Source organism: Carcharhinus amblyrhynchos, chromosome 3, assembly GCF_965287045.1.
Source record: "Carcharhinus amblyrhynchos chromosome 3, sCarAmb.v2.hapA, whole genome shotgun sequence".
Taxonomy (NCBI): domain Eukaryota; kingdom Metazoa; phylum Chordata; class Chondrichthyes; order Carcharhiniformes; family Carcharhinidae; genus Carcharhinus; species Carcharhinus amblyrhynchos.
In genome coordinates this window covers 2,110,456-2,135,273 of record NC_137326.1, presented here as the reverse complement: position 1 = coordinate 2,135,273, position 24,818 = coordinate 2,110,456, and the positions used below count along the sequence as shown (strand labels likewise).

The 24,818-nt window shown below is 48.6% G+C and overlaps 1 protein-coding gene across 1 annotated transcript in view; it reads left to right on the top strand.

The window, feature by feature from the left end:
* lamb2l (laminin, beta 2-like) overlaps positions 1–24,818 on the top strand; it is a 167,771-nt gene that overhangs the window by 37,922 nt on the left and 105,031 nt on the right. The window contains exons 4-5 of the mRNA XM_080218612.1: positions 13,277–13,412; positions 17,772–17,845. Coding sequence (XP_080074738.1) covers positions 13,277–13,412; positions 17,772–17,845 — 210 coding nt within the window. The remainder of the gene's footprint in view (positions 1–13,276; positions 13,413–17,771; positions 17,846–24,818) is intronic.

The following is a 24,818-nucleotide window of genomic DNA, read 5'->3' as shown; positions in this document are numbered from 1 at the left end:
CACTGTTATCAGAGACACCCTGACAGGTACCTACTGCGGGGTGGGGGCTCTCTGGCAGGGACACTCTGTATTCCACCACCTTCAGTAATTCCTGAGTGTCGATTCTGCAATCTGAAACATGAACCTTTGTTTCTCCGCAGGAGCTGCCTAATCTGCTGAGTATTTGCTGATGGAGAAAGCAGAATATTAAATTCCCCTTTCTCCATCCCCCCTGCTGCCTTTGCTGGGGGAACATTTTGCCGCATGTCAGTGAGTCACTGACTGGGGTAAGATTTTCCACAGGGGCACAACCTCAAGATAAAAGGGGGGCGGTTTAGAACGGAGTTGAGGAGGAACTTCTTCACTCAAAGGGTGGTGAATCTCTGGAATTCTCTGCCCGTTGAAGTGGTGGAGGCTGCCTCGCTAAATATTTTTAAGACGCGGGTTGATGGGTTTTTGATAAGAGAGGGGATTAAGGGTTATGGGGAGAGGGCGGGAAAGTGGAACTGAGCCACGACAGATCAGCCATGATCTTATTGAATGGCGGGGCAGGCTCGAAGGGCCAGATGGCCTACTCCTGCTCCTATTTCTTATGTTCAGTGAGCTCACAGTGAGCCGTTGTCCAGAGCCAGCGTGCCGTCTGCTTCCTGCTGGGGTTGACGATTTATTCAGAGGCCAGACCCATCTCTCCCCCTCACTGACACCGGCACAGCATGTCCTGGAACATCAGGCTGGAGATGGACTCCTTCACTCAGTGTCCAGTAATGAGCCGAGCCTCTGGAAAGACTGACAGCCCATCAGAGCCTTTCAGCTGCTTGAGAACTGTCATCTTCATCAAACAAGCTCAAGATTGATCATAACTGCCCAGAGGAGCAGCTGGAAGGATCCTTGTAAAGATGCACAAACTTCAGTAATGTACACAAGAGGTATTTATTAAACAGCAGCCTCCTGCCTGTAACTAGCTCCCAAAATGTCCCTTCATCTGGAGGCCCCTCACACCACAGGATGATTTCCTTCATTAATCGAGGGATTGAGTTTAGGAGTCAGGAGGTAATGCTGCAACTTTATAAGACCCTTGTCAGACCCCACTTGGAGTACTGTGCGCAGTTCTGGTCGCCTCACTACAGGAAGGATGTGGAAGCTATTGAGAGGGTACAGAGGAGATTTACAAGGATGTTGCCTGGATTGGGAGGCATGCCTTATGAAGATAGGTTGAGGGAGCTAGGACCCTTCTCCCTGGAGAGACGAAGGTTGAGAGGCGACCTGATAGAGGTTTATAAAATGTTGAGAGGTATAGATAGGGTGGATTCTCGGAGGCTATTTCCCAGGGCTGAAATGGTCGCTACGAGAGGACACAGGTTTAAGGTGCTGGGAGGAAAGTACAGAAGTGATGTTAGGGGTAAGTTTTTCACTCAGAGGGTGGTGAGTGAGTGGAATCGGCTGCCGTCGGTGGTGGTGGAGGCGAACTCGCTGGGGTCTTTTAAGAGACTTCTGGATGAGTCTATGGGATTTAATGGGATTGGGAGTTACAGATAGTTCTATGGCCTGGTAGGTATTGATGTGATCGGCGCAACTTGTGGGCCGAAGGGCCTGTTTGTGCTGTAGTGTTCTATCTTCTATTTTCTATGATTCCACTCTCTGTGAGTCAAGTGACCCTTACCCCGCTGTGTTGCCCTTAAAGGGACAATCAGCCCAGCCCCTCACAGTCCCTTAGATAAGAGCTTTCTATTACTGCTCCTGTCTCCATCACCTCCTGTTCAGTTTGTGGTGTGTGATTCACCACGTGATGACCCAAGATGCACGGAGTTGCTGGCAGAGGAGCCGGTGATCTGAAACGTTAACCCTGTTTCTCTCTGCACGGACGCTGCCTGACCTGCTGAGTATTTCCAGCGATTCCTGTTTGTGTTCCCGTTTCCCAGATCCACCATTGTCCTCACTGCACTGGTATCAGCTTGCACTGCACAGTAACTCTGAGGGAGAAGGAATTTGGATGAAGGGGGCAGAGTAAGACACGTTACGGTGCCTTAATGCTCCAATAACATCTGGCCCCTGGAGAGCCTATTTGTTTATTCCAGTTCGAGAGAATGAAATTTATCAGCTGAGTCCTGTCTTGTTCGACTACTTTTAGTGAGACGTTCTGGGGAGTGGCAAAAACATTAATTTCACACAATGCTCCCATTCATATTCAGATTGTATCTTCTAATTACACACTTTCTGGGGCTAAAAGGATTTGTGCACAGGATTAACCACGAGGTTAAATGCAGGTCAATGCACTCCTGTCAATGTGAGAGTTTGAAGGTTTGCGTATGTATAAAACACCTTCCATAACCTCAGGACATCCCAAAGCACTTTATAACCAATCAGATACTTTGAAAGTATAATCACGGTTGAATGTAGGAAATGCAAGAGCCAGTTTGTGCACAGCAAGCTCCCACAGACAGCAACGTGGTCAGTTTTATCAGTGGATCGAAGAATAAGCAATATTCAGGATTCCAGCGAGAACTCCCTTCAACTCATGACCGTGGGTCCTTTCCATCCATCTGAGACAGGACCTTAATTTCATGCTTCAACTGAAAAACAGCACCGCCAACTGTGCAGCACTCCTCCCGTACTGCGATTGGACTTACCTGTGCAGCACTCCGCCTGTACTGCGATTGGATTTACCTGTGCAGCACTCCGCCTGTACTGTGATTGGATTTACCTGTGCGGCACTCCGCCTGTACTGCGATTGGATTTACCTGTGCGGCACTCTGCCTGTACTGCGATTGGATTTACCTGTGCAGCACTCCGCCTGTACTGTGATTGGATTTACCTGTGCGGCACTCCGCCTGTACTGCGATTGGATTTACCTGTGCAGCACTCCGCCTGTACTGCGATTGGATTTACCTGTGCAGCACTCCGCCTGTACTGCGATTGGATTTACCTGTGCGGCACTCTGCCTGTACTGCGATTGGATTTACCTGTGCGGCACTCTGCCTGTACTGCGATTGGATTTACCTGTGCGGCACTCTGCCTGTACTGCGATTGGATTTACCTGTGCGGCACTCTGCCTGTACTGCGATTGGATTTACCTGTGTGGCACTCCGCCTGTACTGCGATTGGATTTACCTGTGCGGCACTCTGCCTGTACTGCGATTGGATTTACCTGTGCGGCACTCTGCCTGTACTGCGATTGGATTTACCTGTGCGGCACTCTGCCTGTACTGCGATTGGATTTACCTGTGCGGCACTCTGCCTGTACTGCAATTGGATTTGAGTGACAGGTTCTAAATCCTTTGTTCACTTTATTAAGGAAATACTTCCTCACATTCTCCCTGCATCTCTGACCCCAAATCCATTTCCCCTGGTTCTTATACTATAACCAACTGGAACACCTTTTCTTTATCTATTGTATCTAAGTCTGCCTTTATCAAACCTCCCCTCAATCTCCTTTGCTCCAGAGAAAAACAACCCCAGCTTCTCCAAACCAACCTTGTAGCTAAAATCCCTCATTCCTGGAACCATTCTGGAGAATCTCCCTCTGCACTTTCTCAAGGTCCCTCCTATCCTTCCTAAAGTGTGGACACAATTCTCCAGTTGTGACCTAACCAGAGCTTTATAAAGGTTCAGCTTCCCTACTTTCCTACTCAATGCCTCCATTGATGAAGCACAAGGTCACATTTACTTTGTTAACCCACTGTCTCGATCTCCAACCACCTTCAAATATCGATGCACACGAACCCCACGGCCCTCCTGTTCTTTGGAACTGTCACACTGAGTCTCGATTGTCTTTCCCAATCCCTTCCGCCAAAATGCATCATCTCACACTCTCGCTGTGTTAAATTCCGTCTCTCCATTTTGTTACCAGTCGAACACCCGTTTCAGATGATTTATATCCTGAGGATACAGGATTGAGGAGGGAGGGTGTTTGCAGCTGCTCCAAGTTTGGTATCTTTGGTAGATTTTGAGATTTTGAAAGCAGTGACACTGACCCCTGGGGAATATATTTGTTCACCATTCTCCAGTCTGAATTTAACACGACTCACTGTTTTCTGACCTTACGCTAATTTATTTATCCAAGCTGACACTATCCCTTGAGCCTCAGTTTCATTAACCAGCCTTCCATGTGGTATTTTATCAATCATTTTCTGAAAGTCCATATAGACAACATCCACCGCATTCCCTTCATCAACCTTCTCTGTTACTTCATCAAAAAAGTCAATTAAATTAGTCAAATATGATCTCTATTTCACATATCTGTGCTAGTTCTTAATTCTCTCAAACCTCTCCAAGTGCCTGTTGATATTTTTCCTGATTATTGTTTCTGAAACCTTACCCACTGCTGATGTTAGATTAACTGGTCTGTGGTCGCTAAGACTGTCCTTACCCCCTTTACTGAGTCAAGGTGTTGCATTTGCCACTTTCCAATCCTGTAGCACCTGCCCTGAATCAAGGGAAGATTGAGGTAAATTATTCCCTTTTCTCCAGCCCCACTTCCTTTAGCAACTCTGGGACACAAGCTACCCGGACCCAGGCAACTTATCCACACAAAGCCACTCTTTCCAATATGTCCCACCTGTTAAGGTTCAGCACACCCATTCCCTCTGGGGAGGTGGGCAAGTGGTGGGAGAGATTGAACTAATTGCATTCAGATTGACAAACATGCAAAATAAATAGGGAATCTGATTGAGGCTGACAGGGTGAGCTGGGAAACTCGCAAAGGGCATGATGCCCTGCGGGAATCCCAGTTTAGCCCTCACACTGCATTCAATGGGCCATCCTAGCTGAGGCTGGAATGCCCCCACCCCCGTTATCTCTCTATCTGAATTAATTTTAACCTTGTTATTATCCCTACCCCGGATTATCTTTCATCTCGATTTCTCAGCTGACACAAGATGATGCAACACAATTGGGTCACAGAGTTCTACTTGTGGACACAAGGTTTGGGAGGGAGGGTGAGACTAATTCTCCGGTTCAATGTCAAAAATCTATTTTTCTCTGCACACTTCAGTGTAAGAAGCAGAACATTGAGTTAACCACACTAACTATCGGGTCAGATAAAAGATGAGTAACTCAGCAAGGGATTTGTGAGGAGTATGTGGATTGAATACAGGACTGTACTAAAGATTCCCATATCTGTTTTCCAGCCAGTCTCTCAGCTCCTGCTAAACAGATTGTGGAGAGACAGTTTCACGCCAATTGGAATATAAACTCACAACTTATTCTCTACGTCCTTCCTTCAATGAAAAATTAATGCAGTTACTCCAGCAAATCGTATCTAGTCATGTAGCAATTCCTGTCATTCCTTTCCAATGAGTTCTTGTTAAGAATGATTAGAATTATCCAGAACCAAGTTCCCCACAGGCGTCTCCAGGTCTGACAGCTCCTGTGCTTTTTTTTTGAAGTTATTGTGTTCAATAAATTGGAACTCTCAGTTCATCAGATATTCAGTTCAGAGGTATGGTGTTGCTTCTCCTTCCTTTCCTGGTAAGTGGTGACCCATCGCTAGGGTTAGGGTGATAATAACACCTTTTCACCTCACTAAGGGGACTGTCCACTCAGGAACTGAGACCATCAGAGTCATTGGTTATTCAATGATGAATGATTCCACTCTCAGCTGTTATAAACTCTCTGGGAATGAACACCGTGGAATACCGGGCACTGGGACTGAATCAGACCTTCCCTGAGCATCTGCAATAAGGTGGGTGAACTTGCAGCGGGGGTTGGTACCTGGGATTCCGATGTTGTGGCCATTTCGGAGACATGGATAGAGCAGGGACAGGAATGGTTGTTGCAGGTTCCAGAGTTTAGATGTTTCAGTAAGATCAGGGAAGGTGGTAAAAGAGGGGGAGGTGTGGCATTGTTAGACAGGGACAGTATTACAGTGGCAGAAAGGATGAGGACTTGTCTACTGAGATAGTGTGGGCTGAGATTAGAAACAGGACAGGAGAGGTCACCCTGTGGGAGTTCTCTATAGACCTCCTTAAAGTTCCAGAGATGTAGAGGAAAGGATTGCAAAGATGGTTCTGGATAGGGGAGAAAGTAACAGGGTAGTTGTTATGGAGGATTTTAACTTTACAAATATTGACTGGTAATTATAGACCAGTGAGCCTTACACCTGTTGTGGGTAAAGCTTTGAAAAGGATTAACTGGAAATGTTTTAGTTTGAGGATTTCTGTTCGGAAATTGCTTCGGAGCCTGGGAAAATTCTTGCTGAATTCTCCCACACTTGGAAGTTTTTTTCTGTTTTTGGAGTGAGGTCCAGCAAGACCAGTTCCCCAGACATCTCTCACAGTTAGGTTGAAGGAACCCCCCTCCCCTCATCCCAACCCCAACCCCACCCTATCCCCCGCCCCCACACATGGGGAGCACCCAACCCTTGACCTTGGAGGGTGGGGGGGGGCAACCTCCCCCTTCCCTTCCATCACTAAATGCCCGGGTCACCTTCCCCCTCCCCCCACCCCAACCAAACACACACATCACGCAGGCCTGGGGGTGACCCAGCCACCCCCAATCCATCTTCGCCAGCATCAGGGCATGCTCCCCCTCCCCCACGCAAAATGTGCAAAACAGCGCCAGGGGGTGGCCTGAGGCCCCTTCCGGGACCCCCTTCAGGCTCTGACCCAGGGCACTGCCCAGCCCTGTGGGTTTCACTGGCCTCGGAGTCCCCCCGTGGTGGCTATTACGCCTGGTTTCTTGAAACCAGTAGTGATTTCCACTTGGTTCCCACTGCCTCAGACTGTCGGAGAGAATCCTCGGATGGGGGAGAATTAAAACCAACAGAGTGTGTCTAAATAAGGATTTGAATGTGTTAATCTGGTTCACCCCCTCACTGGGGTGCGGGAATGGGGTAAATACCAAAAGGGTTCTCCCAGTGCTAAACACACTATGACCTGTCTATCCCTGTGTGGACAGTGTGATCTATATGTGAGCCTGTGAGGCCACACAACCATAGTCCTCATCACAAGGATTACAACTGAATTTATTTAAGTGTTTGGTGACAGATTCCCCTTTTCAATCAGCTGACAAGAAGGGACAACAACTAAGTGTTTCTGAAAATCCTGACAAATCCCCGACCTACCAAACCCTGAGTTTGCCATTGACTGAGGTCACACAAGGTGAGAACACGGTTGAGGGAGACCAACTTGGTTCATTCATTCCCCGTCTGACTCCTCACTTTCTCCAATCTGGAGCTTTAAGTGTAGCTTCAGGAATTTCTACCTGGCTTTCTGGGAATGTGGCCTGAAGACAGGGATTTTTCATCATTCCGAGTTTTGAACAATGGAACTTTCTCTTTGGAATGGAATGGGCTGTCATCAGGCATGGTCCAGTGCTCAAGGACATGTTGAAAAGCCAAGGTTTTTGGCAAGGTTCATCTGCTGAACAAAAGCAGCAGGGCTAACGAATGCACACTAACAAGAAAATCACTGTATTCTTTGGAAGTTCCTATTGAGTGGAGGCAGTGAAGCTTTATACGCACACGGCTTCTGTTCCTGTGGCATTGTGCTCACTGCAAAACCTGCCCTTGAAGTTCAGTTCAAACAGAGAATTAAGGAACCCTTTGCAAATCACAGTTGACAAAAAGGAAGAGTGTGATTTTCGAGATTGCCTTTCAAACCCTCAGGACTGGCACTGAGTGACTGGGGTAAACACGGTAAGGGGTCTCACAACACCAGCTTAAAGTCCAACAGGTTTATTTGCAGCAAGCACCACTAGCTTTAGGAGCACTGCCCCTTCATCAGGTGAGTGGAGAGTTCTGATCACAAACAGGGCTTATAAAGACACACACTCAGTTTACAGAATAATGGTTGGAATGCAAATCTTTACAGCTAATGAAATCTTAAAGGTACAGACAACGTGAGTAAGTACAGGTTAAAGAGATGTGTATTGTCTCCAGACAGGACAGTTAGTGAGATTTTACAAACCCAGGCAAGACATGGGGGTTACAGATAGTGTGACATGAACCCTAGACCCTGGTTGAGGCCGTCCTCGTGTGTGCGGAACTTGGCTATCAGTCTCCACTGAGACATGAGGACAGCCTTTTGTAAGTTGAGTGTGTGTCTTTATAAGCCCTGTTTGTGAACTCCCACTTACCTGATGAAGGAGCAGCGCTCCGAAAGCTAGTGGCTTTTGCTACCAAATAAACCTGTTGGACTTTATCCTGGTGCTGTGAGACTTCTTACTGTGTTTACCCCAGTCCAACACCGGCATCTCCACATCATAATGTAGAGAGACAGAGCAGTCAGTTTTACACACACATAAATAAGTAGATAGTCTGCTCTTTGGTCTTGTTACTTGAAGGATAAACATTGAGTGTGGTACCAGAGAAAGTTTCTCGGGACAGCTGTCACCAAATCATTTATGTTAACCAATCAGAATAAATAGAGTCTGGCTTTAACATCTGGCTCTTCTGACAGTGCGGCACTCCCTCGGCACTGACCCTCTGACAGTGCGGCACTCCCTCGGCACTGACCCTCTGACAGTGCGGCGCTCCCTCGGCACTGACCCTCTGACAGTGCGGCACTCCCTCAGCACTGACCCTCTGACAGTGCGGCACTCCCTCAGCACTGACCCTCTGACAGTGCGGCGCTCCCTCAGCACTGACCCTCTGACAGTGCGGCGCTCCCTCGGCACTGACCCTCTGACAGTGCGGCGCTCCCTCGGCACTGACCCTCTGACAGTGCGGCACTCCCCCAGTACTGACCCTCTGACAGTGCGGCACTCCCTCAGCACTGACCCTCTGACAGTGCGGCACTCCCTCAGCACTGACCCTCTGACAGTGCGGCACTCCCTCAGCACTGACCCTCTGACAGTGCGGCACTCCCTCAGCACTGACCCTCTGACAGTGCGGCACTCCCTCGGCACTGACCCTCTGACAGTGCGGCGCTCCCTCGGCACTGACCCTCTGACAGTGCGGCACTCCCTCAGCACTGACCCTCTGACAGTGCGGCACTCCCTCAGCACTGACCCTCTGACAGTGCGGCACTCCCTCAGCACTGACCCTCTGACAGTGCGGCGCTCCCTCGGCACTGACCCTCTGACAGTGCGGCGCTCCCTCGGCACTGACCCTCTGACAGTGCGGCGCTCCCTCGGCACTGACCCTCTGACAGTGCGGCGCTCCCTCGGCACTGACCCTCTGACAGTGCGGCACTCCCTCAGCACTGACCCTCTGACAGTGCGGCACCATACAGACAAAGCATACCGTTCATCGAGAAGGAAAGGAGAGAGTGCAGAATGTAGTGTTACAGTCACAGCGAGGGTGTAGAGAAAGATCAACTTAATGCGAGGTAGGTCCATTCAAAAGTCTGACAGCAGCAGGGAAGAAGCTGTTCTTGAGTTGGTCGGTACGGGACCTCAGACTTTTGTATCTTTTTCCCGACAGAAGAAGGTGGAAGAGAGAATGTCCGGGGTGTGTGGGGTCCTTAGTTATACTGGCTGCTTTTCCCTGAGGTAGCAGGAAGTGTAGACAGAGTCAATGGATGGGAGGCTGGTTTGTGTGATGGACTGGGCTACATTCACAACCTTTTGTAGTTTCTTGCGGTCTTGGGCAGAGCAGGAGCCCAGACCAAGCTGTGATACAACCAGAAAGAATGCTTTCTATGGGGCATCTGTGAAAGTTGGTGAGAGTCGTAGCGGACATGCCAGATTTCCTTAGTCTTCTGAGAAAGTAGAGGCGTTGGTGGGGCTTTCTTAACTATAGTGTCAGCATGGGGGGACCAGGACAGGTTGTTGGTGATCTAGACACCTAAAAACTTGAAGCTTTCGACCCTTTCCACTTTGTCTCCATTGATGTAGACAGGGGCATGTTCTCCTTTACACTTCCTGAAGTCGGTGACAATCTCCTTCGTTTTATTGACATTGAGGGAGAGATTATTGTTCCCGCACCAGTTCACCAGATTCTCTATCTCAGCATGTGCTCTATCTCATCAGTGGTGTTGTCAGCAAGCTTGAAAATTGAATTGGAGGGAATTTGGCCACACAATGATAGGTGTATAAGGAGTATAGTAGGGGGCTGAGAACACAGCCTTGTGGGGCACCGGTGTTGATGATGGTGGAGGAGGTGTTGTTGCCTATCCTTACTGATTGTGGTCTGTTTGGAAGTTCAGGATCCAGTCACAGAGGGAGGTGCCGAGCCCCAGGCCACGGAGTTTGGAGATGAGTTTTGTGGGAATAATGGGGTTGATGACTGAGCTGTAGTCAATAAATAGGAGTCTGACACAGGTGTCTGACCAAAGGCCTGAAGATAATTATTTGCCTCCATGGTGGGTTAAATGAGGGGGCGACACAGTGGTTAGCACTGCTGTCTCATAGCGCCAGAGACCTGGGGTCAATTCCTGGCTTGGGTCACTGTCTGTGTGGAGTTTGCATGTTCTCCCCGTGTCTGCATGGGTTTCCTCCGGGTGCTCCGGTTTCCTCCCACAGTCTGAATGCTGGTTAGTTGTATTGACCGTGTTAAATTCTCCATCAGTGTACCCGAACAGGCACCGGAATGTGGTGACTGAGGGATATTCACAGTCACTTCATTGCAGTGTTAATGTTAGCCATACTTGTCAATAAACTTTAAATTTTATGAGCCCGTTTTCAGATAGACACGCGAGCTGTTTTACTGTGTGATCCAGTGATCTACAGTTTAATGTGTACTCGGTAAAGCAGCAAGCTCAGGTTACTGTAATTAACATCAGTCATCCTTAGCAGTGACACTCTGACTGCATTCAGCTCAGTGTACGTGGTCCGTGCCTGTTTGCACAGGCCTCTCACTGGGAAAACAACTGACAGGCCAGAAAATTCTGTCCCTGAAACATCTTTAAAAAATAAACAAAGAGACACTTTTCAAAAAAATGCTGCTTTAGTTTCATTGAAATGTTGTGGTTGTGAAGGTGAGGAACAGAGCAGCTGGGAAGTAGCACACAGTCAGGTCTCAGAGAGCCAGGCCAGGTCTCCCATCCTCTGGGCTGGGAGCTGGACTCGGGAAAGGTGGGATCGTTATTCCGGGGTAGGGAGGGAGGGAGGGTTCGGAAATTGCTGCAGGACTTTGTCCCAGTGGAAATGAATACACAAAAACTCTCCAGCCCTCAACTCTCACACCCCCTCCGTCTCCAAACACTCCCCTATCCCACACCAGCCACCTCATGCCCCCCCCATACTTTGCCTATGTTTCTCGTGTCCCCAGATTGTATGGCACTTCCATACAATTACCCCAGTCCACATTGTGTAGAACCAATGAACTGTTTGTGCGGAGTTTGCATGTTCTCCCCATGTCTGCATGGGTTTCCTCTGGGTGCTCCGGTTTCCTCCCACACTCCAAAGATGTGCAGGTTAGTGGGATTAGCCTTGGTAAAACTTTAGAGTATAGTAGGATGTGAAAAAAAGCTTTAAAATTCATTCCTATTTTCTCCTGAAAATGTCATATCATTTAGAATACAATAAAAGTGTCAGTCACCCAGTCCCTTTAATGTATCCATAACAAAAACCACAAACCCTTAAAACCGCTTAACCTTGTGTAAATGAACATTACGAAATTGGCAGTGACGATCAGAGAGGCCGAGCTGTCAATCAAACAACATTTTCCATTGGGCGCAGCTGTTTCAAGAGATGTAATGGATGCCTGAGTTCTCAGCCAAACATTTGGCTCTAGGGGACAGGCAGAAGGGCTAAGGGAGGGCACAAGGAGGATCTTTAGGACTTGTCTTTTCAAAGATCCCCTTAAAAGACTCGGGTTTCATTCCTCTTTAAAAAGCTGGACCGACTGTAAAAGTGGCAGTGGGGCAGGACATGGCTGTCCCTACAGTGGAACTGTCCAGTCGGAATCGCTGGGTGAAATCCTCTCACAAGAACCACAGTGCCCACTTCAAAGGCTCCCTAGAAAACCTGACAGCCTGGGAATGGGGTCGGGATCCCCGACGTGGGGACCTGCCTGCTATTTTTAACAGGCTCCTGAGTCAACTTGACTCAGCAATAATCCAGGCCCGAGCATCAGTGAGAGGGAGGTCACCAGCAGATATGTGTCACCCCCAGAGAGAAGTAAAAACAAGACCCATCGTCAAAAATTCGAGCATAGCTCCTGAATACCAATCAAAATAACTCCTTTCTGATCTCCCTAATTGCTGAAAGACCAGGTTAATCACACAGAACATTGTTACCTAGTGAGCTGGAGCTGCAGGTAGAATCATAGAATCCTACAGTGCCAAAGGAGACCATTCAGCCCATTGAGTCTGCACTGACCACAATCCTACCCAAGCCCCAGTTCTGTAACCCCACATATTTACCCTAACACTAAGCGTCAATTTAACATGGCCAATCAACCTAACCCACACATCTTTAGACTGTGTGGAGGGAACCCATGCAGACATGGGGGGAATGTGCAAACTCCACACAGACAGTGACCCGAGGCCGGAATTGAGCCCTGGTCCCTGGCACTGTGAGGCAGCAGTGCTAATCACTGTGTCACCGTGCCACCCTATGATGCCAGTTAATGCAGAATACCAGTTCACGGAGAGTTACAGCATCCGGACTGAGGCACCGTGGCGTTGTGTCTCTGAGGGATTCAGTGGAGAGGGGAGGTATCTGGTCAGTCAGGTATCCAATCTGGGCATCACAGTGAAACCATCACGACTGAAGAGAAACTGACACCACGACCTTCAGACTGTCTTCTAAAAAACATCGAGCTGTCAGCAATTGTGGTCAGGAGAGAATTTGTTTGCTCGAGCGCTGGAGTACACACAGCGTGCACTCTGAGGAATTCTCAACCTTTCTGCAATTGAAATAATCTGTCAGTCTGTAAATTAGTCCTGCCATGGATTTAAATGCCTCATCAGATAGTCGTAGAAACACGACAGTGCAGAAAGAGGCCATTCAGCCCATCGAGTCTGCGCTGACCACAATGCCAGCCAGGCCCTACCCCCATATCCCTACACATTTACCCACTAATCCCTCTAACCTACACAATTTTAGCATGTCCAATTAACCTGACCCACACATCTTTGGACTGTGTGGAGGAAGCCCATGCAGACATGAGGAGAATGTGCAGACCCGAGCTGGGAATCGAACCCAGGTCGCTGGAGCTGTGAAGCAGCAGTGCTAACCACTGTGGCACCGTGCGGCCTGAAGTCTAGTCACCTCCTTACTCCACTAGCCCAGTTTTTTTTAAGCCTATCAGGGTTGTTTAAGGTTTTTTAAACTGAACCTGATTCTCGTGACCGACTCTGAACCTTTTCCAGTTTTATCAGTAAATCGCCTGAAGGAACCAACACGAAGGACGGGATTCTCAGTGAAATGTGAACATTGTTGTGACGATATGAATTTCCTGGTGTTTCTGTAGGAGTTGGAGAAATGTTTCCAGTGCGATTCGAGAAGACCCTACGACCCTGTCTATAACAGAAACAGTCACCGGGTAAAGAACGTCATCTACCTGACTGACCAGGGACAGGAGAGAACCTGGTGGCAGTCTGTGAACGGTGAGTGACTCAGAGTGCGATGCTCAGATTGCAGCAGGCCCCATACAGGCTGCTGGAGAACTGATTCCCAGTCTATACAGTGACAGTGTGGTGTTTGGTTATCTGGGGATCTCCATCCGTCTCCTTGGTCACTGCCTCAGGCTGACCCAGAATCCTGGTTACTATAGTAACCTGGCAATCCGAATCATCAGTCCCTGATTGTCTATATTTTCTCCGTTGCAAAGATCACCTCTTTCCACCTCCGTATTAATGTCCATCCTCTCTCACTCAGCCCATCTCCTGCAGACTCCCCTCCTGTAATGACCTCAATCACCCATTGAGATTGGCCTATTGGAGTATGAACTCCCTGATTAAGGAGTTCCCTGCTGAGGTTCTGTATCTCCCGCTTAGGGAGGGTGGGGGGGTCAGGCGCTGGTGTACCTCCGCACCCCGATAGGGACCTTGTGCCTCCAGTTCCTTTACGTCGAGCCTCCTCCACAATGGTGTGTGCCCTGGAATGTGTTTCTTCTGCCAGAATCACAGCCCGAACTGCGATGTGCAGCTCCTCTACATAAACCTGGGGATTATTTAGAATTCCTTGCAGACATTGCTCGTCTTTTACCAGGATCTCTTCATGGTCTGGAACACAGCCACCTCACAACGCAGCTCTCCCCCACCAGGAGTAGCAGCATTTGTACGAGAGCCGCTGCTCAGGAATCTGCTCCTCCAGCCGTGTAACTTCAGGTGGCTGGCGAAGAGGAGAGCCGCGATGGCGGGTGACCAGGATCGGGGACGTGCCGGATGGTGGAGGAATGGGCTGGATGAGCCCCCACGTGCTAGCTGAGCGCGCGGGGATGTCCGTCCGGCGCACGGCCAAAGCCATCCGAGACCTTAGGACGGTGATGCTCAGCTCCAAGTGCGCGTGCGTTCTCGAGGCGACACGTGCGTGCGTTCTCGAGGCGACACGTGAGTGCGTGCGTTCTCGAGGCGACACGTGCGTGCGTTCTCGAGGCGACACGTGAGTGCGTGCGTTCTCAAGGCGACACGTGAGTGCGTGCGGTCTCGAGGCGACACGTGCGTGCGTTCTCGAGGCGACACGTGAGTGCGTGCGTTCTCGAGGCGACACGTGAGTGCGTGCGTTCTCGAGGCGACACGTGCGTGCGTTCTCGAGGCGACACGTGAGTGCGTGCGTTCTCGAGGCGACACGTGAGTGCGTGCATTCTCGAGGCGACACGTGCGTGCGTTCTCGAGGCGACACGTGAGTGCGTGCGTTCTCGAGGCGACACGTGAGTGCGTGCGTTCTCGAGGCGACACGTGAGTGCGTGCGTTCTCGAGGCGACACGTGCGTGCGTTCTCGAGGCGACACGTGAGTGCGTGCGTTCTCGAGGCGACACGTGAGTGCGTGCGTTCTCGAGGCGACACGTGAGTGCGTGCGTTCTCGAGGCGACACGTGAGTGCGTGCGTTCTCGAGGCGACACGTGAGTGCGTGCGTTCTCGAGGCGACACGTGAGTGCGTGCGTTCTCGAGGCGACACGTGAGTGCGTGCGTTCTCGAGGTGACACGTGCGTGCGGTCTCGAGGCGACACGTGAGTGCGGTGGGATCCCGACCGAGTGTTTCCCTGTTCAGATGGAATTTTACGGAGGCGCTGATTGGTTTATAGAACATAGAACATTACAGTGCAGAACAGGCCCTTCGGCCCACAATGTTGCGCCGACCAGTTAAAAAACAATGACCCACTAACCTAAACCAATCCCTTTTCATCCATAAACCTATCCACGGATCTCTTAAACGCCCCCAAACTAGGCACATTTACAACTGCAGCAGGCAGGGCATTCCAATCCCTCACCACCCTCTGGGTAAAGAACCTACCCCTGACATCCGTCCTATAACTACTCCCCCTTAATTTAAAGCCATGCCCCCTCGTGCTAGCTTTCTCCATCCGAGGAAAAAGGCTATTACTATCCACCCTATCTAAACCTCTAATCATCTTATGTTTCAATAAGATCCCCTCTTAGCTGCCTTCTTTCCAGCGAAAACAACCCCAAATCCCTCAGTCTCTCCTCATAGGACCTCCCCTCCATACCAGGCAACATCCTGGTAAACCTCCTCTGCACCCTCTCCAAAGCCTCCACGTCCTTCCTGTAATGTGGGGACCAGAACTGCACACAGTACTCCAAGTGCGGCCGCACCAGAGTTGTGTACAGTTGCAACATGACGCTGCGACTCCTAAATTCAATCCCCCTACCAATAAACGCCAAGACACCGTATGCCTTCTTAACAACCTTATCTACTTGATTCCCTACTTTCAGGGATCTATGTACACATACACCTAGATCCCTCTGTTCATCCACACTATTCAAAGTCCTCCCGTTAGCCCTATACTCAACACATCTGTTATGGAGACTCTGATTGGTTTATGGAGACTCTGATTGGTTTATGGAGACTCTGATTGGTTTATGGAGACTCTGATTGGTTTATGGAGACTCTGATTGGTTTATGGAGATGCTGATTGGTTTATGGGGATGCTGATTGATGCCGACACATTTAAAGGAGGAAGAGACGCCTGAAGAAGAGAAACTGGTCCCAGTATCAGCTAAACGTGGGACATGAATGTTTTGCAGTTTAGTGAGAATAAGATCAATGATACAGGAAGTGGGGCTCATGGACAGGGTGGACTCAGGGAGGACATGAGGGGAGATGGGAGGGAAACTGGAGAAATTGGAGGCCGGGGAAAGGGGAGGGGTGGGTGGTGGAGGAGGCGGCGGTTGGTGGTGTTAGCCCGAGGGGAAGATGGGACATGGCAGAGGCAGCTGATTGGATCCTCTCAATCTCAGAGAAATCTAAAAGGAAGACCTGAGCCGAGGGTTGAGGTGGAAACTCTTTGTTGGGATGGATTGATTTCCAGCGCGGTTGTTAGTGAGATCACAAGAACGGGATACATGTGTGAGTGCAGCTGCTTTCGAGACAGTGAACACTACAGCCTTTGTGTAGCCCACAGTAACACCTGAGGCGCACAGGGAGCAGAACGATGTCTCTCCCTCCCAACCCAGAAACACTTACTGATGACAGAGTTGGCAGAGCTCACAAAACCCAATCGAAAGCACAATGGTCCTTGTGCGACTGAGATCAGAGCAATGCCATATCGGGAAGGCTGGGTGGACATGGGTTTGGGACAGATCAGGTGGAAATTTTATACAAACTTCTTTGAAAGATGAATCAATGGTTTGAGGTCCATGGGAAGGATTGTGGGACAAGAGCCTCAGGCCTGGTTTTGTTTGACGTTGTCCACCCACTGTCCCCGAGTCCTTCCCAAAACATCCCTGTCTCTCTGGGAGATAAAAACCTATCCGTGTGACCCAGCTTTCCTGATGGATTATCCTTTGATGTTAATCGCTGTGTGATTGTGACGCACTGTGGGAGTTTTTGCCACGTTACAGGCCTGATATTAAATATAATTCACTGGGGTTTCTGTAAGATCAGAACATGGGAGCAAGAGAGAGCCAATCAGAGCCTGCTCTGATATTCAATAAGATCATGGCTGACCTGCTTATTTTTCAAACCCTTTTTCCTGTCGGCAACACCCGCCCCCATCTCCCCAGCCCTCCCATCCCCCCCGCCCCTCCATCCTCCCTGCCCCCCATCCCCCTCACCTCCACATCCCCCCGCCCCCCTATTCCCCCTGCCCCTCATCCCTTCTGCCTCCCCATCCTCCTTGTCCCTCCATCTTTCCTGTCCCCCCCCCATCCTCCCACCACCCAATCCCCCTGCCCCCCCCACCTCCCGATCCCCCCTGCCCCCATCCCCCATGCCCCCCTCCCCCACCCCCTTCCCTCCCTCCATCTTGACTCCCTTCTCCATCAAATATCTGCCTTGAATATCCCGGCCTCCCCTGGGGAGAATTCCACAGGAGAATGACCCTTTGAGAGAAAAATATTCTCCTCATTTCCTTGTTTATTGGTTATTCTGAGTTATTCTGAAACCATGTTCTTGTTTCTAGTCTTTCCCGTGAGTGGAAATATCATCCTCGTCTCCACAATATCAAACTCTCTCAGCATCTTTTATGTCGGAAAGTGACCATATCTCTTTCTTCTAAATTCCAAAGGGTTTCTGCCCAATCTGTCCAAACTTTCTCCAAAAGATAAGCCCTTTAGTTCAGGGATAGACCCCTGAAACTCCTCTGAGCTATTTCAAACACAATTATATATTATTTTCAAATAAAAGAGACCAAACCTGTACACAGTATTTTCCAGAGACTGAGACAATGATCAGTGCCCATTGGTCACAGAATCAAATCCCATGTCTGTTTGTATTAATAAGGTGCTGCGGGCTAGCGTGTCATGTTGGTACTGAGTCTCAATGCTGCTGTGTCTTGCCTGCAGGTGAAGAAAAAGTCAGCATCCAACTGAACTTAGAAGCAGAGTTCCACTTTACACACCTCATCATGAAGTTCAAGGTGAGAGAGGACAAGTTGGGAAGGTTGGTATATTTTGGCTGGAATTCCATTGCAATCCTTTTTATAAAGCCTGGTTCCCACCATCGCGTTCAAAAAACAATCACTGTTTCTTTGTTCTTATAACAATATTAGGCAGGAACTGAAGAATGTCGATTGGGGGCAGATGTTTGAGGGCAAATCAACATCTGGCCTGTGGGAGGCTTTCAAGTGTAAATTGATAAGGACTCAGGACCGGCACATTCCTGTAAGGATGAAGGATAATTATGGCAAGTTTTGGGAACCTTGGATAACAAGAGATATTGTGAGCCTAGTCAAAGAGAAAAAGGAAGCATTTGTCAAAGCTAGGAGGCTGGGAACACACGAAGCAAGTGTGGAATACAAGGAAAGTAGAAAGAGACTTAAGCAAGGCGTAAGAAGGGCTAAAAGGGGTCATAAAAAGTATTGGCCAGCAGGGTTAAGGAAAATCCCAAGGCTTTTTATGCATACATAAAGAACAAGAGGATAGCCAGGGAGAGGATTGGCCCACTCAAGAACAGGGGAGGGAATCTATACGTGGAGCCAGAGGAAATGGGCAAAGTATTAAATGAGAACTTTGCATCAGTATTCACCAAAGGGAAGGACTTGGTGGATGATGACTCTGGGAAAGTATGTGTAGTTAGTTTGAGTCATATTGGGATCAAAAAGAAGGAGGTATTGGGGTTCTTGAGAGAAACATTAAGGTAGACAAGTCCCCAGAGCCTTATGGGATATACCCCAGAATACTGAGAGAGACAAGGGAGGAAATTGCTGGAGCCTTGAGAGAAATCTTTGTATCCTCACTGGCTACAGGGGAGGTCATGATGTGGAGATGCCGGTGTTGGACTGGGGTAAACACAGTAAGAAGTCTCACAGCACCAGGTTAAAGTGCAACAGGGCATAGAAAAACACAAACTCAATTGGAGCCATCCTCGTGTGTGCAGAGCTTGGCTGTTGATCTCTGCTCAGCGACTCTGCGCTGTCGTGTGTCATGAAGGCATTATTAGGAATCATTATCCTGTAAATTGAGATTGTGTCTTTATATGTCCTGTTTGTGATTAAAACTCCCACTCACCTGACAAAGAGGTGAGTCACCTGACGAAGAGGGAAACATAGAACAAACATAGAACATTACAGCGCAGAACAGGCCCTTCGGCCCACGATGTTGCGCCGACCAGTTAAAAAACAATGACCCTCTAACCTAAACCAATCCCTTTTCATCCATAAACCTATCCACGGATCTCTTAAACGCCCCCAAACTAGGCACATTTACAACTGCAGCAGGCAGGGCATTCCAATCCCTCACCACCCTCTGGGTAAAGAACCTACCCCTGACATCCGTCCTATAACTACCCCCCCTTAATTTAAAGCCATGCCCCCTCGTGCTAGCTTTCTCCATCCGAGGAAAAAGGCTATCACTATCCACCCTATCTAAACCTCTAATCATCTTGTATGTTTCAATAAGATCCGCTCTTAGCCTCCTTCTTTCTAATGAAAACAACCCCAAATCCCTCAGTCTCTCCTCATAGGACCTCCCCTCCATACCAGGCAACATCCTGGTAAACCCCCTCTGCACCCTCTCCAAAGCCTCCACATCCTTCCTGTAATGTGGGGACCAGAACTGCACACAATACTCCAAGTGCGGCCGCACCAGAGTTGTGTACAGTTGCAACATGACGCTGCGACTCCTAAATTCAATCCCCCTACCAATAAACGCCAAGACACCGTATGCCATCTTAACAACCTTATCTACTTGATTCCCTACTTTCAGGGATCTATGTACACATACACCTAGATCCCTCTGTTCATCCACACTATTCAGAGTCCTCCCGTTAGCCCTATACTCGACACATCTGTTATTCCTGCCAAAGTGAATTACCTCACACTTCTCCGCATTAAACTCCATCCGCCACCTCTCAGCCCAGCTCTGCAACCTGTCTAAGTCACCCTGCAAACTATGACACCCTTCCTCACAATCTACCACACCTCCGACTTTGGTGTCATCAGCAAATTTACTAATCCACCCAACTATACCCTCATCCAGATCATTAATAAAAATTACAAACAGCAGTGGCCCCAAAACAGATCCCTGAGGCACACCACTCGTAACTGTACTCCATGACGAATATTTACCATCAACCACCACCCTCTGTCTCCTATCTGCTAGCCAATTCCTGATCCAATTTCCTAGATTACCCTCAATCCCATACATCTGCATTTTCTGCAGAAGCCTACCATGGTGAACCTTATCAAACGCCTTACTAAAGTCCATATATACCACGTCCACTGCCTTACCCCCATCCACCTCTTTGGTCACTTTCTCAAAAAACTCAATAAGGTTAGTAAGGCACGACCTACCCTCCACAAAACCATGCTGACTATCTCCAATCAATTCATTACTCTCTAAATAACTATAAATCCTATCCCTAATAATTTTTTCTAAAACCTTGCACACAACAGAAGTAAGACTCACCGGTCTATAATTCCCGGGGAAGTCTCTGTTCCCCTTCTTAAACAATGGGACAACATTCGCTATCCTCCAATCTTCCGGTACTATACCTGAGACCAACGACGACCTGAAGATCAGAGCCAGAGGCTCCGCAATCGCCTCTCTTGCCTCCCAGAGAATCCTAGGGTAAATCCCGTCCGGACCAGGGGACTTATCTATTTTCAAACCCTCAAGAATATCCAGCACATCCCCCTTATCAACTGCAATACTGTCTAGTTTACACCCCTGCAACCCAGTGTTCTCCTCAGCTACATTCATGTCCCCCTGCGTGAACACCGAAGAGAAATATTAGTTCAATGCCTCACCAATCTCTTCCGGTTCCACACACAACTTCCCTCTACTGTCTATAACTGGCCCTAATCTTGCCCTAACCAACCTTCTGTTCTTGACATACCAATAGAACGCCTTAGGATTCTCCTTAATCCTATCAGCCAAAGTCTTCTCATGTCCTCTTTTAGCCCTTCTTAACTCCCTCTTCAACTCCCTCCTAGCCAATCTAAAGCTTTCTAGTGCACTACCTGAGCCCTCAAGTCTCATCCGAACATAAGCCTCCTTTTTCTTTTTAACCAACGAATCAACTTTTTTTGTGCACCACGGTTCCCTAGCCCTACCAAATCCTCCTTGCCTGACAGGGACATACCTATTGCAGACCCGCAGTAGCTGCTCCTTGAAAAACTCCACATTTCGGACGTTCCCAGTCCCTGTAATCTCCTAGTCCAACCTATGCTTTCTAATTCTCTCCTAATAGCCTCATAATTACCCTTCCCCCAGCTAAAACTACTGACCCGAGGTTCATGCCTATCCCTTTCCATCACTAAGGTGAACGTAACCGAATTGTGGTCACTATCACCAAAATGCACACCAACTTCCAAGTCTAACACCTGGTCTGGCTCATTTCCCAGCACCAAATCCAATATAGCCTCACCTCTAGTCGGCCTATCTACATACTGAGTCAAGAAACCTTCCTGCACGCTTTGAACAAAAACTGACCCCTCTAACGAGCTAGAGCTATAGCAATTCCAATCAATATTAGTAAAGTTAAAGTCCCCCATAACAATTACCCTATTACTTTCACTCCTAACCAGGATCGTCTCCGCAATCCTTTCCTCAACCTCTCTAGAACTTTTAGGAGGTCTATAAAAGACTCCCAACAGGGTGACCTCTCCTCTCCTATATCTAATCTCCGCCCATACTACCTCAACAGACAAGTCCTCATCAAAGTTCCTCTCTGACACTGTGATACAATCCTTGACCAATAATGCTACCCCACCCCCCCTTCTACCTCCTTCTCTACTCCGACTAAAGCATTTGTACCCCGGGACCTGCAACATCCATTCCTGACCCTGCTCTATCCATGTCTCTGAAATGGCCACAACATCAAAGTCCCAGGTACTGATCCACGCTGCAAGTTCATCCACTTTATTGTGAATACTCCTCGCATTAAAGTATACGCATTTCAAACCCTGCTCCACTCCACCCCACCCCTGCGATGCTGTGCATTGCAGTCCCCATCTATGCCCCCCTCACTTTCACCCCCTCTACTCAGGATCCCACCCCCCCTCCGAATCAGTTTAAACCTCCCTGCATAGCCTTAGCAAATTTACCCCCCAGGATATTGGTTCCCCTCCTATTCAGGTGTAGACCATCACTCTTATAGAGGGCCCACCTTCCCCAGAATGAGCCCCAATTGCTCAAGTACCTGAACCCCTCCCTCCTGCACCATCCCCTCAGCCACGAGTTCAAACTTTCCCTCTCTCTATTCCGCTCTAAACTATCCCGTGGCACAGGCAAGAGTCCGGAGATAACCACTCTTCCAGACTTGGCCTTTAGTTTCCACCCCAACTCCATAAATCTCTGCTTAATATCCCCTTCCCTTAATCTCCCTATGTCATGTGTCCCCACATGAACAATAACTTGGGGTTGATCTCCCTCTCCTCTAAGAGTCCTGAATACCTTTTCAGATACATCCCGGACCCCAGCCCCTGGTAGGCAACGCACCAGCCCTGAGTCCCTACCATTACTACCGACTCTCCTATCCGTCCCCCTAACTGTAGAGTCCCCAATCATGAGGCCCAATCTTTTACATCCCCTAACCACCTGAGCTTTCACACTAGGCTCACCCCCAGTGACCTGCTCCCTTTGGCTGTCTCCAGTTGATTCCTCTTCAACTGTAGCCTCCAGGACTGAAAACCTATTTTGGAGAGGAACAGCCCCAGGGGATTGTCCCCCCAATTGCTTCTTTCCCCTCTTCCTGGCATTTACCCAAGACTCATTTCTAGGAGTGACTATCTCCTTATAACTCCTATCGATGTCCGCCTCTGCCTCCCGAATTATGCGGAGTTCCTCTAATTCCACCTCCAGCTCCTTAACACGCTCCTCCAGAAGCTGCAATCGAACACACTTCCTACAAGTAAAATCACCAGAAACACTACTGGAGTCCCTCACCACATGCATCCCACAGGAGATGCAGCTTACTGCCTGAACTGCCATCCCTGAAACAATTACCAGCAAAAAAGAACAAAAGAAGAAAGAAAAAAAAACTTCCCCCACACTTATAATGAGGTTAGAGGAGGTGGGAGGGTGGGATTCTCTACCAGTGTAGAGGATCGAGTATCCCCTCTGCTCTAATTTATAGGGTCAGGGACCCAAGAAAAAAAAACTACAACTACCGGTAAGCGTCCTAGTGACGACTTCCGGTTTCTAACTAATTTTAAAAAAAAACCACCGATACTCATGACTTTAAACTAGAAATCAAAAGTTAAAAAATATAAACAGAAAAATGTACCTTTCTTGCTGCCTCCTCACACGCCCAAAAATTGCTGCCTCTCGATGCTGCTCCTCAGGAACAATGAGGCCGATACACGGAGGTAGGTGCTTATAAAACCGAGAAAAAAAAACTACAACTACCGGTAAGCGTCCTAAACCTCGAAAGCTAGTGAGTTCACTATCAAATAAATCGGCTGGACTTAAATCTGGTGTTGTCAGACTTCTTACTAGGTCAAAGAAGACAGAGGGTAGCAGTGGAAGGGTGTGTTTCTGAATGGAGGGCTGTGATAAGTGGTGTTCCTCAGGGATCAGTGCTGGGACCTTTGCTGTTTGTAATATATATAAATGATTTGGAGGAAAATATAACTGGATTGATTAGTAAGTTTGTGGATGACACAAAGGTTGGTGGATTTGCAGATAGTGATGAGGGCCATCAGAGGATACAGCAGGATATAGATCAGTTGGAGACTTGGGCAGAGAGATGGCAGATGGAGTTTAATCCAGACAAATGTGAGGTAATGCATTTTGGAATGTCTAATACAGATAGGAAATATACAGTAAATGGCAGAACCCTTAAGAGTATTGATAGGCAGAGGGATCTGGGTGTACAGGTACACAGGTCACTGAAAGTGGCAATGCAGGTGGAGAAGGGAGTCAAGAAGGCATACGGCATGCTTGCCTTCATCGGCCGGGGCAGTGAGTTTAAAAATTGGCCAGTCATGTTGCAGCTTTATAGAACCTTAGCGAGGCCACACTTGGAATATAGTGTTCAATTCTGGTCGCCACACTACCAGAAGGATGTGGAGGCTTTGGAGAGGATACAGAAAAGATTTACCAGGATGTTGCCTGGTATGGAGGGCATCAGCTATGAGGAGAGGTTGGAGAGACTTGGTTTGTTCTCACTGGAGCGACAGAGGTTGAAGGGAGACCTGATAGAAGTCTACAAGATTATGGAGTGGAGAGAGGCATGGACAAGTGATAGTCAGAAGCTTTCTCCCAGGGTGGAAGAGTCAATTATTAGGGGGCACAGGTTGAAGGTGCGAGGGGCACAGTTTAAAGGAGATGTACGAGGCAGATTTTTTACACAGAGGGGGGTGGGTGCCTGGAACTCGTTGTTGGAGGAGGGAGTGGAATCCTTTCACCCAGACTGGAGGTGTTGATCGCGTGTAACAAAGGTGCATTTCGTAGTTTGAACTTTACAACTTTGTTTTCGGGGGAGTCCTGACAAATACACAAATAGGATGGGAATAGAGGGATACGGTCCCCGGAAGGGTCGGGGGTTTTAGTTCAGTCGGGGGCAGCATGGTCAGTGCAGGATTGGAGGGGCCGAAGGGCCTGTTCCTGGGCTGGAATTTTCTCTGCTCTTTTTTTCTTCACACAACAACAAACTGAAAATTACCCGTGTTATCACCTGTACTGGACCTGGTTTCAGTTCATATTTTCTTCCTATTTCCCCTTGCTCACTGTTAATTCCTTTCCACAGAATATTTATTCAGAGTGTTTACTGAAAGTATACGTTGAAGGTACTTAAGAGAGAATATTACTGGATTTACAGACTGACACTATTTACTGAGGGTAGTTCATAGCATCATAGATCATAGACCCCTACGGTGCAGAAAGAGGCCATTTGGCCCATCGTGTCTGCACCAACTACAATCCCACCCAGGCCCTACCCCCACAACC